The sequence below is a fragment of the Aegilops tauschii genome, chromosome 2 (assembly GCF_002575655.3).
Source record: "Aegilops tauschii subsp. strangulata cultivar AL8/78 chromosome 2, Aet v6.0, whole genome shotgun sequence".
Taxonomy (NCBI): Eukaryota; Viridiplantae; Streptophyta; class Magnoliopsida; order Poales; family Poaceae; genus Aegilops; species Aegilops tauschii.
Genome location: NC_053036.3, coordinates 36,478,719 through 36,495,616, shown reverse-complemented (window position 1 = coordinate 36,495,616; position 16,898 = coordinate 36,478,719). Strand labels below are relative to the sequence as shown.

Sequence of the window (16,898 nt, the reverse complement as noted above, 5' to 3'; positions counted from 1 at the left end):
CTCTCGTTGCTAGATGACTCCATAGATTGATCTTGGTGATGCGTAGAAAAATTTTAATTTCTGCTACGATCCCCAACAGGCGCCCGGCCCGGACGGAAGGTAAAAAAACCCACTGCTCCTGTCTCAATTCCGCCCAATTAGTCTCTGCAATGTGTTGTATAAAATTGCGTCAAAGAAGTGCTGCCTGAAATTATATCAGAGGAACAGTCAGCTTTTGTTCCAGGTAGACTGATCACAGATAACATTATAACAGCCTACGAGTGCTTGCATTTCATGAAGAGGAACAAGGCCAAGAAAAACCAGTCATGTGCTCTAAAGCTTGATATGACGAAAGCTTATGACAGGGTGGAGTGGCCTTACCTCAAAGTTATAATGCTAAAGCTGGGTTTCAGTAACAGGTGGGTGGACATAGTGATGGGCCTGGTAACCACGGTCAGTTTCTCTGTTTTGTTCAATGGGAAGAAGCTTCAACAATTCAAACCTTCGCGAGGGATCAGACAAGGGGACCCGATATCTCCATACTTGTTCTTGCTAGTAGCAGAGGGCCTTGCGTGCCTCTTAAAATCAAAGAGTGAGTCATCCAACCTAAGTGGTCTGCAGGTTGCCCCTACGGCACCACCTGTGAGCCATCTTTTATTCACTGATGACAGCCTGCTGTTTATCAAGGCCAATGGCGTGGGTGCTAACGAGGTGTACCATGTTTTGGAGACCTACTGCCAGGCAACTGGGCAGCGGATCAACCATGAAAAATCGTCCATATATTTCAGCAAGGGGGTTCCTGACTCGGCAAGACAAGAGATCAAAGAAATACTCCATGTACCAAATGAGACCCTTAATGAGAAATATTTGGGTATGCCATCTGATATAGGGAGCTCAAAGAATGGGGCCTTTAAGTACTTAAAAGATCGCTTGTGGAGTAAAGTTCAGGGATGGATTGAACGCACTATCTCCTCGGCGGGAAAGGAAGTGCTAGTTAAATCTGTGGCCCAAGGAGTACCAGTTTTTTCTCTGTCTTGTTTCAAGCTCCCAAGAGGATTATGTGAACATCTGAATATGCTTATCAGAAATTTCTGGTGGGGTAGCAAGGAAGGAAAACGGAAGCCTCATTGGGTCTCTTGGAAAACTATGACGCAGCCCAAGGGCATGGGGGGTTTAGGGTTCAAAGACTTTGAGCTCTTTAACCTAGCAATGTTGGCAAAACAAGCTTGGAGGCTGCTACAGAATCCTGAAACTTTGAGTACACGTATTTTCAAAAGTATATATTATCCTAACTCGGGTATACTGGATGCCGAACTAGGGAGCCACCCTAGCCAAGTTTGGCGTGCCATCGTCGAGGGCAGGGATACACTCAGGCAGGGCCTAATCAGACGCATAGGAAATGGAGAGTCCACTCATATTTGGGATCAGAATTGGCTGCCACGTGAGGGCATGTTTCGGCCCCTCGGAAGTATTTCTCCAAACCCACCCACTCGAGTGTCAGAGCTTATCATTGGCGCAACAGCATCTTGGAACAGGCAAGTGATCCAAGAACATTTTATACCAATAGATGCACAGGTCATACTTGCAATCCCTCTATGCACAAGGAATATAAGCGACTTCTGGGCTTGGCACTATGAGAAACATAGAGTTTTTTCTGTCAAATCTGCGTACAAGATGTTGGTTGCAACTAAACTCGGAAGGGAGGCTTGGTTGGAAGGGTCCGCTGGACCTTCAAGCTCCATTGCAGAGGAGGGATCATGGAAGAGATTATGGAAGACGGAGGTGTCGGGGAAAATTTGCATGTTCTTATGGAGACTCTCGAAACACTCCCTCCCAACAAACGATGTCAGGGCACACCGACATATGGCTGACTCCGACCAATGCGGGCTTTGTGGTAACCGGGACTCGTGGCGTCACTCTTTGTTGGAATGCTCATCTTCAAGGAGCGTGTGGGCACTCATTGATGAGGATATCACACAAAAAATCATAGAGAATACGGAACCAAGTGCGCGACAGTGGCTGTTCACACTCATGCAAGTGTTGTCACACGAGCATTTTATCCTTGCTGCAGTTACACTTTGGTCCATCTGGCATGCACGACGTAAGGCGATCCATGAATCTATTTTTCAGAGCCCTCAATCTACCTACGGCTTCATTGGCCGTTTCATCGCTGAACTAGATACTATACGGACGAAGGAACCAGGTCGGGTCGCCACAACAGCGTTTGCTCCATCTGTTCAGCGCCGACCGAAGAAGCCTCCTATGGGATACTGCAAGATTCATGTTGATGCAGGGGTTATGACAAGAAGAGGAGGACAACAGCGGCAGTGTGCAGAGATGAGGGTGGAAACTATATGGGCAGCTCGGCCCTAGTTGTCGAGGGAGTGGAAGACCCAGCAACTCTTGAAGCTTTCGCTTGCCGGGAGGCTTTATCGCTTGCAGAAGATATGGGTATCCAGAATTTTGTTATAGCTTCGGACTGCCAACAAGTGGTATCGGACATCAACAGGAAGTCACATGGGACATATGGAGCGATCATCGCGGAAATAAATCTTAGAGCATCTTTATTTCATTGTATCTTTTCCTTTGAAAGTCGTGCTGTCAATTATGAGGCACATAGCTTAGCCAAGTTTTCCCTCTCGAGAGGTCCAGGGCGCCACGTCTGGTTCGGCGTTCCTCATGACCAGAGATGTATCCCACTTGATGTGGATTTTAATGAATAAACTTGGTTTTACCCTCAAAAAAAATAAACGAGCCGACCCAGCTCTCTATAGATCATGTAGTGGTTTACAAGTTTGGACTGGCTTTAGAACCTTCCGACTGGTTTTCTTTTTCTTTTTCTCGTTTCTATCTGTTTTTCTATCAGTGTTCTTTGGTTTTTACTGGGATTTTTGTTCAATGGTTTTATTTTATTTTATTTTATTTTCCCCTTCTTTTACATGTTTATTTTTAATACACATTGCACTCCCTTTGTTCCATAATTCTTTAATATACATTTTTAGTATACTCGTGGAATATTTCTTTGATACAGATTGAACATTTTTTAAACACACGATGTATTTTTTTCAAATACATGTTTTGAACATTTGTATGAATACATGTTAACAAAAAATCAAACACACATTGATTTTTTAATCTCACGAAACATTTTGTAAACTACATGAACATTTTTCTTACATTGTACTGACTTGTTTAGAAATGTCACAAATATTTTTTGAAACAAGCGAACATTTCTTGAAAATGTATCAAATATTTGTTTGAATGGTATAAGTTTTTTCTGAATTACGTGAACATTGTTTTTTACATTGTATACACATTTTTCAAATATCGCCAACATTGTTCTCAAACTTGTGAACTATTTTTAAATATCACACAGTTTTTGAATGCTATCAACATTATTTTACACTGTATGAACATTTTTTAAAATTTAAATAAACATGGTTCCATTTCATAAAGACACATAAAAGTAATAAAACAGAAAAAGAAAAAAAAACCTGAGATAGGGAGCCAGCGCTCCGCCCGTGATAGCCCAGTCCATGTAGGGCGATGGATTCTTTCTTCTCGCATATAGCGAGTCAAAGATGCGCCCACAATGCAACATACAAGACACAACAACAATCCAATGGACACTGGCTATCCAATTTCGAGGTAATGTATCCAATGCATTTGCCTCTTTTTATTGGCGTCCATCTCCAATGAAGCCCGGTCCAACTGTATCCAACCTTACTCAACCTACTAGAAGCTTCAAAAACCAAAAAGCCTCACCTACCAGAAAAAAATCACTCCCGACATGGAGTTTCTGCTCACAGGTGTAGATGCACCTGGATGAACATTAAAATGTAAAAAAGTAGGAGTAGTAAACAAAGTGAAAAAAATTTGTAAACATGGATGAATGTTACAGAAGTGTGTATGGCATTCGTGGAAGCCTTGCAAAAAAAAGAAGAAAAATCAAGCCTGTAAAAATACTGTTTTAAAAGCAGTTTGGAGCACTGATATTTTTTTCCATACATCCACAAATGTCATATCATCACGAAATTATACGCAGGCAACAAACTAAGCAATGTTTGTTGCAAATAAATCAAAATATTTTGAATTCTGCTTCTATAGCTTTATTTCCAAGGTAATATACAAATATTCACAGGGTGATCACATAGCTTGCAGAAGAGAGGCCACGTCAATCAATTATTGGTTACATATACTTGAGTTGATTGACTCCTTATGGCCCTATCTACCAACCTGGCTTTGCATCTGAACTTCAGCATCTTTCGAATTCGACCGAGCGGCCCTCTGCATCCAGGTAACTTGCTGGATCATCGCATGTGCAGCAAGAGCAGCTCTGGCTTTTCCACCAGGCTTTTCCACTCGTTGCAAAACCTTGCAACCGTGGCACCGTCGACGACTCTGTGATCGGCTCCAACGGTCACCTGCATGGCATACAACAGGATGTCCGAGTAAGTGCAAGTGCAAAGCAATGTAAGCCCAGCGCTAGGTATGTATGTACGGCAATGATCGTACATTGATTGTCGAGGACGGGTATACGTTTTCTTCATCATCAAAGCGAGGGAGCTTCTGAATGCGGCCGAGCGCAATGATCGCAACTTCAGGCAGGTTGAGAACAGGAGAGCCAAACTTGCCACCGATGGCGCCTATGTTGCTCAGTGTTATGGTTCCACCAGTGATATCGTTGGTGCTTAGTCTGTTTTGCAATGCCATCTCATGCAATCTTGACAATTCCTTTGTGATCTGGTGTAATCATGGAAAAAATATTGGGCAGGCAAGTCACAAAAGAAACTATGTCCCAATGAAGATGTGATTGAATGGACTACAGGTTAATACAAGTTATTTCCCGCAAAAAAAAATGGACTACAGGTTTATAGTCAATCGTTTACGGAAATATTCAGTCTAATAGGGAGCCTAACTGCAAATCTTTCCGAAATTTTTCTAGGTTGTCATCTGAATACATTATTACTTTTTGGCATACAAATTTATCATGAATTAAGGGAGAAAAGAATTGTTGCTGACCTCCAATATAGAAAGTGACTGGACTTTCTTGATGGTTGGCACCACTAATCCCTGTTCTGTAGCCATGGCTACTCCGATGTTATGGAATCCTAATACACAAATTACAAACCAGTGTCATGATACCTTCAGCACAAAAGGTAGTTTGCAGTGAAATAATCACATAAATGTCTTTATATGGCGCACTTTGGAAGGAAGAAAAAATATCTAACAGTATTATTTAGAAATCACGTTTCCTATCTTATTGAAAACTTTTTTTGTGGAGAATTTTTTCTTGACTTATTGCAAATTAGCAAAAAAAATAAAACGAAATCTAGCCTATAAGACACGGTAATTGGAGAACATCCAGACCAACAGAAACAGTGCTTTTTTTTTTGTTAGAGGTTGGTTAATAAGGAGAGCTACACAGTTTGACAGGTGGAATTTCCTGGTTTACTTATAGGCACGCACAAAGAAAACCAAGGATGCGATATATCCTTTGCTTCCAAACTCCTACCCCTGAGTGACCGCCCTGAATTGTTTTAAGATCATTTTCCAGGATGATGGCGACAAGAGTGGAAACTCAGAGATTGCATACCTTTGAGAATAACTTCATTTGTTTCTTCAACGAAAGAGCTGTTCAACAATGGATATTTACTCAGTGCCATAGATAGAGATTTTATGAGGAATGGAAGGAAGGTGTGCTTGACATCATGATCTTTATTCTCCTTTTGAAATGATGCCTTAAGTTGTACAAGAGCATCACAGTTTATTTCCTCCAGATAATGAAAATGTGGTACTTTTGCAGCCAGGCTCATTGATTTCACCATTGCTCTCTGGTATCCCCTGAAGAAAGACATGTTCCCGTTATGGACTGCAGTGCTTATGCATGTGACCAACCATGTCAAAGCAGGTTATGAAGAACTGTTGTAATACCTGAGAGGAATGCTCTTATCTTCATAAAAATGTGGATCAAGTAACGGTTTTCCTCCCTCAGGTAACTCAACTTGACCAACATTCTCTTCCAAAGCTGATGGCGCCTCCTGGAGAAGACCCTTGCTGGCAGCGTAATTCAGCACATCTTCTTTCAAAACTCTACCATCTCTTCCTGTACCCTGAATATCATCGATGCTGAGCCCATACTGCTTCACTAGATGCCTGACGGCTGGAGTGGAGAGAGATCCACGAGGAGCATTGCCTTCCCTTGAAGGACTTGTAGAAGTATCCACTCCAAGTGGAATGTCAGGGGATGAAGCTAGGCTATCATGAGGTACAACTTGACTTCCGTTGACAATCATCTTAAGTAAAGTTTCACCGACCTAAGAAGCACACATTGACTTCAGAAAATTAAGGAGACGGTCAAATAAATCTATTCAGACTGAAAGGACTCCCAGAGGAATAATAATGTTAGATTCCAAGATCTAGTAAAAAAAAGGAATACCAGCAACAACAAAAACTGAAGCATTTATAAGTATATAATCAAAAGCTACCTTTACTATGTCACCAGGGGCAAACTGAATCTGATGTACCGTTCCCTTGAAACGACTTGTAATTTCAATGGTTGCTTTGTCGCTCTGTACCTCACAGAGCTGCTGGAATTCATCTACTTGGTCGCCCTGCCAAACGAGCAAGTAAAAGAACAAGTCCAAGTTGAGATGAAAGTAAATAAATGAACACAAAACAGACAAGATTGAGTTCGAATGGAGTAGCACATTCTTCAGATTATAGGCGGCACTATCTTACAGTAGTTCAGATGATAATCAGGCAAACACCATCCCAATCGGGCAATCAACAAGCAATCGAACTTCACCATGCTCAAACTATATATATAGTACTAATTGCTAGCGTGCATCGCAACTGACAGTAGAATTCCCCCAAACATTTCCCAAAGCAGACTTCGAAGTGGAAGCAAGCAGTGACAAAGGAAGGAGGCGGCATAGATGAGGCGCACCTCGCTGACGAACCAGCGTAGCAGCTCGCACTCGGCGATCCCCTCCCCCGTCTGCGCCAGGGGCACCTCCACCAGCTCGGCGGAGGGCTCCCTCGCCGCGGAGGCATCACTGGCGAGCGACCTGCTCCCCCAGCGCACCGCAGCGGCGTGGAACAGCCGCGCGGGCGAGGAGGCTGCGGCGGCGGCGAAGCGGGGCGGCGAGAGGGGGAGGAGGAGGCGGCGAAGCGGCGGCGTGGCCGCGGCGGGTCCCGCCGGCGGGGGCGGGCGCGGCGCCGCGGGCCGCGGGGCGGGCGGGACGGGACAGCGGCGGGAGCGGGCGGCGAGCCGCCTCCAGGCCATGTGTCTGCGGGAGGAGGGCTACCGGCGGGCTGAGTGTGGAGATAGACCTGCGGCTGCTGCGTGGGGGGTTGCGACCATTGATGGAGTGGATAGTTGGAAGTAGGGAGCGGAGGAGGCAGAGGAGTGCGGGGCAGTGCAACTGCCACTGCCAGCTCCGTCTGCTACATGAGCGCTGAGCTGTTGGTCTCATCTGATCTGCTCGACAAAGTGATATGGGACTGCTGTGGGTGTGGCAGCTGGTGTGCTAACTGCCAAGGCACGTGTATAATGCCTTCGAGGTAAGCAGCACATGATCAAAACGTTAGCTATTTCTCGTCTTCCACATGTACACGCATCTAACAACCGACGATAGTTTAATTTTCAGAAGAACGTCTAGAGCATCCACACGATTGGCCGGATATGTGGGCGTTCGGGCGCGCATACCAAGATTGGGCACGGGTAGGTTGTCTTCGATGGGCCCGGCGGCCTCCTTGGTGTTACCTTCCTCGGACGTTGCCGCGAAGACAGCGGCGAATTTCTGGGAAGGGGGAGGGGAGCTGATGGTGGTTTACACTTCTGAATTTACTTACGTGGCTGCCGCCGGTTTGGCTCGGGGTTCGGTATGAAGATCTTCGTCAAGATCCAAGAGAGAGGAAACCTACCTCAAAGGAAGTGGTGATTGCCTCGCTGCTGGCACGCATCTCAAGGATGATCGCACCCTTGGTAACTAGAATGTCCACAAGGAATCCATACTTCCACACTGCCCGTGGCAACATGGTGGCATGCAGGTCTTTATCAAGACTCTCACCGACAAGACACATCACACTTGAGGAAGAGTCTTCTGGCACCACTAACAATGTCAAGGCCAATATTACCCTAGAAGAGTTCTGCCCCCCGACGACAACTCCCTCATCCGCTATCGCCCTGCCATCGGCCGCCCCGTGAACGAGCAATCAGAGGCTGTCAGGCGCAGGGCTACAGCGGCGGGGCTAAGTACAGGTATGATGCGGTCTACCATGGTGCATGGCGAGTTGTCAAATAGAGTACACGCCTCCACAGGGTTAGGAGGCACCCAAGGTGATTCACCACCCCCTTTTACCGTGCGAGGGACACTTCATCTGCAGCGTGTCGCGGTAAAAGTGTTATGCCAGTAAAAGTCTGCTACATTATGACAAGACATGCGTTCAACCCGGGCAACAGGATATGAAGATACATGCCCCCGCATTTAATGTGATAGGTATTCCACTGTACATATATTGTACCCGCTACCTTGTAGCCACTATAGTGACCCCTTGTGACTATAAAAGAAGGCCCACACTATGTAGATAGGGGTTTGACTCCCTCAGAGTTTATTTTCGTATGCGCGAGTGCACTTTCCCTGGCCCGGCAAACCCCAACAAGGAAAGTTCATCATTGTACATCCTGTTCATCACTTTTAGTTAATAAAAAGCTAGCGGTACGTAGCGTATTACGCCTCCCAGCGGCCCAAACTTGGTTAAAAAACCACCATATTGTAGATAGAGGATTTGAGCGTGTTAGTGCCCCAACACAGAACCAAAAGTTGCGGGTAGTAGCTCCACAGCACCCCCAGCAGGCATGGAACCGAGGCGGTGGAGACAGGTAAGGCGGTCGTTTGAGGAGCCTGGTCCTGAAGGACCTTTGGCGCTTCTCCCGTCCTGTCTCCTCAGGCGGATCCTGCCCAGCGGCGCCCGAGGTGGATGTGCCATGTGTAAGACTAGCAACTTAAGCAGTAACATCGAGTCCAACTCAGCAAATTTGCTTATGTGGCAATGAGTTAATAAGGAGAGAGGTAGTTCTAGTAACTTAGAGGGGGCTTGGATACGTTTTAGTCCCATGACTAAAAGTAGTGGGACTAAAACTTGCTAGCCTCATCCATGCTTGGATCCAAATATTAAAGAGACTAAAATCAAGTTAATGAGCATTTATTATCCTCCAAACCCTCTAATCCAGAACTCGCCTGTGTTAAAGGAGAGGAGTTAAATGAGGAGAGAGAGGACTAATCCACATTTCAGTAGAGGTACCCCTAACTAAAAAATTTTAGTCTCAAGACTAGTTTTTTTTAGTCAGGGATGCTTGGAACTTTAGCCTCTTAAAGAGACTATTTTTAATCAGACTAAAATAAGTCCCTTGGATCCAAGCATCCTCTTAGCTAGTTACTGTAACATCACATATCCCAATGCAATATGTGTCTATAACCTAATAAATGAAGCTTTGCATGACATCATACTTTTGTTACTATCCACCGTAAAGGTAGTAACATAGTCTAGCGATATGTGTATGTTACTAGTGTATGTTACTCTCTATTGTGGCTAATCTAATTGTCGTCGTTGAGGTCGACCGTGATCGCAGGGCCCACGTGACACGTGTGTGGTCCTGGTGGTGTCCTCGGATCAAAGCCAAATCTGCCCTTTGGGTTGGGGGTCCTCGGGTTGTAGAGTCAGGAAGCTGATGTTGGTGTACCATGGCTGCGACAACAAGCAGACTATCAAGACATATAACCCAAGTTGATCATCAACTAGAAGGACATATAGGGCACGTGTTTACCTCCACTATTAGCACTATGGCAGAGAATCCACCGGCGGTGGCCCCGTTGAGGAAATTGATTGTCTTGACCTTAAACATGAGCGAGAGCATTTCCCCAATGTACTTGCCCTCATAGAAGCCACCTTAGATTTTTTTTTAAAGGAGGAGGATCTCCGGTCTCTGCATCTAGACGATGCATGCAGCCACTTAATTAATTATTCACACAAGACTTTACAAAGTCATACATCAGTAAGACTAAAGCCACAGTCTAGGCAACATCTGTCGCTACTCCTATCCAGTTGATGAAGGGGTGCTGATAGTCTAGGCCTAATACCAAACAGACCTCGCAGCCAAACCTAACATCTAAAACCTGAGGTCCCAACCAGGACGCCTGCCGGGTATGGGGCACCCACCAGTCCGGCGCACTCCTCAACCAGGACGCCTGCCGGATATGAGGCCGGCGCAGCCACCTTCCACCAATCCATCTTCAGTGTTGTACTGCTGCATCTACCTTGCCCGGTCTAGCTGCCGTCGATGCCACCACGACGCCAGACACCGCCACCATCCTACGCTCGTCCATCATCGCATGGCCACCGGTGAGACCCCGCTGCTCCATGCCGCCGAGACCCGCCGTCGTCGACGCGAGAGAAGGCACGCCACACCACCTCACGCCTCTTCCATCCAGCGCCGCTCCCCAAACGATGCTCCCAAGAGGGAACACGACACCGCAGCGCCACCATCGTCCAGTCCGGTGATCTTAGGATTTCTCCTGGAGCGGCACGAGCAGGTTGACGATAGTTGCTTGACGATGCCTTCATCAAGGTAACGACGTAGACGCCACCATCGCCCGCCATGACCGGAGTCGGCTCGGTTTTCACCGGCGACTATGTCTCCCCAACTCGCCACCGGTGCTAATAGTGGGATCCAAGATCCGTCACTACCAGCCTGGCCAACCGCCTTCGGTTGAGAAGGCAGCCACCACCACCATGCCCGGGCCAAGAGACCCGGACGTCCTCGTGCCGCGAAGATTACCCAGGGGGATCTCCTCTTGCCGTTGTCGAGACGAGGCGCAGCCGCAGTGGATCTCAATCTAAATCCTCGGGCCCAGATCAAATCTCATCGCAGCCAAAATCTCATCCACCAATGGCCGCCGAAGATCTCCTGGCCACCGCCAACCCGCTGCGCACTGCCGTTCGAGGAGGACGAACATGGACGCCGCTGCCCCACACGTTACCGCCGGCTGAGGACTGCGCCGCTGCCGCCGCCGCCTCACCACAGGGGCTTCGCCCCGCAACGTCCTCAGCGACGACGGCGGTAGTGGGAGATGATGGAGGGGGAGGGCTGAGGGCGGGGTGTGGACGGAGACTCCCCAGGGGACGATGATCCTGATCGAATTCCTGATAGAGAGCTTTATGATGTACCACCTCAGATGGCCCGGGTAGAGTCGTCCACCCCGTTGTACTCCCACATCGGGTGCACCCTCGCTTGGAATGACTAGATTTCTTGGCTAAGGGCAACATGCATGACCTGCTCGAGTGCCAATCCCTCGTCTACCAGCTTCGAGGTCTTCTGGCACGACTTCTTGACCACGTCGAACTCATCCGAGCTACACTACGGCTTCTAGGAGTAGCGCCTGGTCAGGGCACTCAGAGTAAAGGGCATAAAGATGCCGGCCCGAGGAAGATATTCTAATATTACATTTGAGATGTAAAATCACTCCTCTTGCCTGTTCTCGTCGGTATCCATGAAGTCCCGGTCTACTTGGAGCCGGCCACCTTGTTGATGTTGGCGCCGCCACACTCACACTTCTCATTTGCGTTGATCTGCAGCTTGACACAAAAAGAACTTGTGCCACAGACCAAGATGCGGCTGGCAACACAAGAAGGCTTTCACAAAGTGTGACAAAGCACAAGATGTGAATGATGGAATTTGGGAAAGGTGGTGGAGTTGAAGTTAGTAGAAGTGGAGAGGACCCTGAAGAAGGGATGACTCAAAAACCAGAGCCCACGGATGAAGAACCAGACAAAACATACCCACTCGTTGTCGGTGGGGTTGGGGATGGTCTCGGCCATGATATTGTGGTGGATGATGTTGAGCCATGGGCGCGTAAAGGTGACCTCCGGTGGCAACAGATAGGCGGAGGTGCACAATATGGGAATAGTAGAAACAAAAAAAATTACCCTACGCATCAAACTGCCGGATCACTATAAATATGCAAAAACAAGGTTAGATCAGATCATTACCAACTTCGAGTTGCAGCTGCAGAAGAGTTCGCATAGATCGTTGATGAACTCCCTCAAACCATTCACGTACGATCCCTCGAATCGAAGACCGAAAGAAGGACCTCTCTACGGATTGCACGTGTATGGGCTTCACGATCCGACATCCCTTCATCGTTTAGAGCTTTGTGTCGCTGGAGAACTAGAGGGGGGAGAAGAGAACCTCACGGGGCTTCTCTATTATGAGGAACTAGAGATAAAACTAGAACTAGAAAAAGTCTAGATCCAAACTAGAGAGAGGGTGGCACTCGAGATCAAAGGGACTTGTGTCTCTAGAGGGGGTGCCCCCCTCACATATATATAGGTGGAAGGAGGAGGGGGCCCACTTGGGGAGGGGAACTCCCCTTGCGCGCCGGTCAAGGAGAGAAGTCCCTTTCCAACCCCATTTCAGCCCTCCCAAGGGGGTGGGGCAACCTTATTGGGCACATAGGGCTCATCAACTTTCTCCTATGAGGCCTTTAGCAAATTCTATTAGCCCATAGCCCCTAAATAAATCGTAGGAGGCTCACGGTAATTACCGGAGGCCTCTCATTTATACCTAATAATAAAGAGGTTATTGCTTCTTGCAGTATGTCATAGAAATTGCCACAAAGTTGCAAAAGATTACCCACAAATGCCACCTTTTTTGAGACAAACCCACCAACGCCACCTATAAATGATAAAAAAGTTTCACACAATGGGTCCCCTGCCTGGGCTGGCCCATGCACTAGGGACCTCCTATATTGCGCTCTGCGCACTGGGAGAAGACGCAGTGCACCCGTTTGGGCCGGTCCATGTCCGGGCAGCTTATTTTTAAATTTCATTTTTTTTCATTTTTCATTTTTTTGGTTTTTGTTTCTTTCTACTTTAAATAATTTGGGACTTAAAAAATCCAAAAATTGATAATTTTGAGATAATAAGTTTAATAAACCATAAAATGTTTATAGATTCAAAACATGTTTGCAATCTTATAAAAATGTCTCCTTATTAAAAAAATGTCAAAATTTTGCAAACAAATGTTTAGAAAATCAAATAATGTTCATGATTTTTTTAAAGTTTGTGTATTAATTTTTTTATTTAAAAATTGAATAAAATTTCGCCAATTCAAAAAAGTTCATGAATGGAAAAATATCCTAAAAATTGAAAAACTGTTCGTGACTTACACAATAGTTTATTCATTCATAAAATGTTTGCTGATTCAAAAGAATGATCATGCATTTCAAATAATGTTCGTTAAATCAAAAAATGTTCGTCTATTTCAAAAATTGTTCTACTAATTTCCAAAACAATGTTCGTCCATTCTAGAAATGTTCACAGATTCATGAAATTGTTAAAAAATGTTTAGAATTTTAAAGAAATGTTTGCAAATAGTATAAATTGTTCATGAATTCAAAAAAATGTTCTGATTTCAGAAAAATGTTCAAAAAGTTGTAAAAGTTTTCATGAATTTGAAAAATGTTCATGATTTCAAATATGTTCACGAGTTTAAAAAATGTTCATGATTCAAAGAAATTGAGAGTGATAGTGTATCTCGGTGATACAACAAAATGTGATCAGGACCATTAGAGATTATGATTTTTTTTCTCCCGTTGCAATGCATTTTTGCTAGTATTTATATTAGGTCCCAAATTTTTTAGTCCGTCCAATATTACCTCATATGCCCCGAAACCATTTTGGTAACACAGAAACGCTTCCCGGTTTTTTTTTCTTAAAACTATTTATTTTATTACTAAAACTTTTTCGATAATATTTTCTCATAATCCCAACTCCTATTAAACTCAACAGATTGTAATCCTTTAAGCAGGTAACTCTGTAGATTCGGTGAAATATAGACATGAACAAAACTTGCTTTCGTTTAATGGATGATGACCTTTTTTACATGTGTAATATTTTTTAAATAACATTGACCATATTGGCGAGCAATGTTTAAATACTCGGTGAATATTTTTAAATACTAGTTGAATATTTTTCTAGATATGCAATAAACTTTTTCAAATTATGTTGAACCATTTTAAATGCAGGATGAACATTTTTAAATACCAGTTGAGTATTTTTTTAATACATGAATGGACATTTTTCAAATAATCTTGAAGAAAATTTAATTGCACGACGAACATTTAAAAAAAGTGGCGGCAAACATTAAATTTGTGAGATTTTATAGCTCCACGAACATTTTAAGTTTCACGAATACTCCCTCCGTCCCAAAATTCCTATCTTACATTTGTCAAGATACAGATGTATCTAGTCACATTTTAGTGTTAAATACATATGTATCTAAAAAAATTTAAACAAGAATTTTGGGACAGAGGTAATGTATTTCAAAAGTTGCAAAACAAAAGCTTATTTTCGTGAACATTTTTTTAATCCGTGTTTCTCAAATTTCTAACCTTTTTTCTTTTGCCGTGCACAGGGTAGACACTTTTGGTGTGTTTTTTATAGATCAGCAAGCCGTGGTGTGTCTATCAAAAGAAAACAAATGTATGCGAACCAACCTTTGGATGGATGTTTAGGAGAACAGTGGCATCCTTAGCCCACCAGAGTTCAAGTCCTGGTGGTCGCGTTTTGCTGGATTTATTTCAAGATTTTCGATGAAACGCGTTCAGTTGGAGGAGACGTTATCGTCAACTACAAGGCGACTGTGGCTAAGGATGGCAATTTTACCCATGGGTATGGTATGGGCACAATTTTATACCCATGAGTAGTACCTATACCCTACCCGTTAAGTCATGGGTAGGGAACAGGTATAGCCTTGTACCCATGGATATAACCATACCCTACCTGTTTATACTGACACGTATACCTTACCAATGAAGTGTGTCGTGAGATTCTGAATCTATGTTAAAGTTGTCACCAATCGTCAATTTGAATTGAGATAATTGTTATGTACTCATCTATCTGTTACTGAGTTGAGATAAATATTTTTTTGGTCAAATGTGACATTGATGAATGTGAAATTGTGAATAACTTGTGTACTATTTGATCTACCCGTTGGGTACACAATGGGTATGGGTACCCGCCGGGTATGGGTACGGGTAAAGTTTCATACCCGTGGGTACGGGTATGGGTAGAATTTTGTACGCATTGACAACACGGGTATGGGTATGGTATTGCTCTACCCTCCCCATACCCTACCCATTGCCATACTTAATTATGGTGAATTCGTAAATCTCAAGATGATATGCTTGCCCAGTCTCTCGAAGGTGCTCATATGAATAGCATCCGCGTGTGTGTGTTTATAGGGATGAGTGCATGCGCGTATACATGAGCGCATGCGTCTGTACTGTGTTATTAAAAAAAGAAAAGAAACGTATAAGAGAATAATATCAACGTACAACTAAAACAACATCTGAGAGCTGCTATTGGTCTAGTCGAAACGACTTTGTTCTGTTGTTTAACACCTATATTTATTTATTTATTTTCCACCTAATTATGTTGTTTTATGTGTGAGGTATCCAAAACATTAATGTGTGCATCAAGGGCGCTCGCTCGCGCGTGCCATGTAGGATCGATCGATTGGCTAAAGAAAACGACGGATCGAGGGAGCGCGTGGGTTGGTGGCTTCCCCTGTACGTTCATTGGAGATAAGAGAAAATAAACAAAAGGAAAATTAATTGGGCCACTCCAAGGCGTCCGAGCCCCCTTGCGCTTTCTCCACTTCTAGGTTCCCAAACCTGTAGTGCCGCCGCCGCCCCCACGTCTGATGCACCTCCGGCGCCCGAGCAAGGAGCAGCAACTCCATTAGCCTCGCAGAACCCCACCTCGCTGGCCCGAGCAGGGGTGGCGCGCCTCGTCCTCGCCTCCATCTAAGCGCGGAGAGAGAGATGGCGAGGGCTGGATCTAGCTAGGTGGCCATGGAGAATGACGACTTGGCCCTGCAGCCGATGCCAACCATCAACTTCTTCCCAGTAGCAAGAAGTCAAGCCCTTTTGTGGTACGATCTATCCCGAAGGAGGTCGTCCCCCGAGCCCGCATCCCTGTCGTCGACCTTGCGCACAGGGAAGGTCGCAATCTGCGTCATCGAGGCCGGTGGGTTCATCTGCTTCCACCTCTACGAGAAGCTCATGGCCGAGAACCCGCACACGGTCCTTGCCGTTGACATTTACTGCGACAAGATCCGCCATCTCGTGGACCCACCTTTCTATGGCGTTTGTCCAGACCATCTACGACTACGAGAGTGCTCTCAGGTTTGCCCTACACTCAAGCCCGCCATATGTTTGTTGAAATGTTTCTACGTCAGGTCCTATGCAATATGGAGATGTAAGCCTTGCCTTGCAAATGTTGATGTTATAGTCAGTGGTTCAGATGTAATCCAATCCATATTCTTTTCTCGATTGTTGTTGAGCTAGCTGCATAGTATCCCTGGAAGTATTATGTTTAAAGGCAGTGTTTGATGTATTATATTTCATATTTGTAATTTGTAGGAACATCTTATGATAGATTAAAAAGGTATAAACATCTTATCATAACTACTATCCTTTTATGTGTACATTGTGATTCTCATTCACTCAAGAGTAGGAACTCATGTTTGAGATAAAGACTAAACCAAAAGGCTCGGTTTCAATGGTGCCATTCCTTCCATGTTGCAGGTGCAATGAGATTTTGGCCCCACCCCTTTCACTGGTTGAGGTTGCCTCTCTACAGGTCGCGGTGGTCACTGAGGGAGTCCTGGACTAAGGGGTCCTCGGGCGTCCAGTCTGTTATCCATGGGCTGGACTGATGGGCTGTGAAGACATGAAGGCCGAAGGTTGTACCCGTGTCCGGATTGGACTCTACTTGGCGTGGAAGGCAAGCTTGGCGACCAACTATAAAGATTCCTTCTTATGTAACCGACTCTATGTAAACCCTAGATC

General features: G+C 45.1%; 1 protein-coding gene across 1 annotated transcript; it reads right to left on the bottom strand.

Moving 5' to 3' along the window:
- Positions 1-4,063: 4,063 nt before the first annotated feature.
- Positions 4,064-7,381, bottom strand: LOC109772738 (lipoamide acyltransferase component of branched-chain alpha-keto acid dehydrogenase complex, mitochondrial). Its single transcript, XM_020331437.4, has 7 exons — positions 6,929-7,381; positions 6,468-6,593; positions 5,914-6,296; positions 5,576-5,823; positions 5,002-5,090; positions 4,495-4,722; positions 4,064-4,403 (listed from the first exon to the last, which is right to left on the bottom strand). Exons 1-7 carry the CDS (start codon positions 7,265-7,267, stop codon positions 4,290-4,292), a joined length of 1,527 nt encoding a protein of 508 aa, XP_020187026.1. The 5' UTR covers positions 7,268-7,381; the 3' UTR covers positions 4,064-4,289.
- Positions 7,382-16,898: the final 9,517 nt, after the last annotated feature.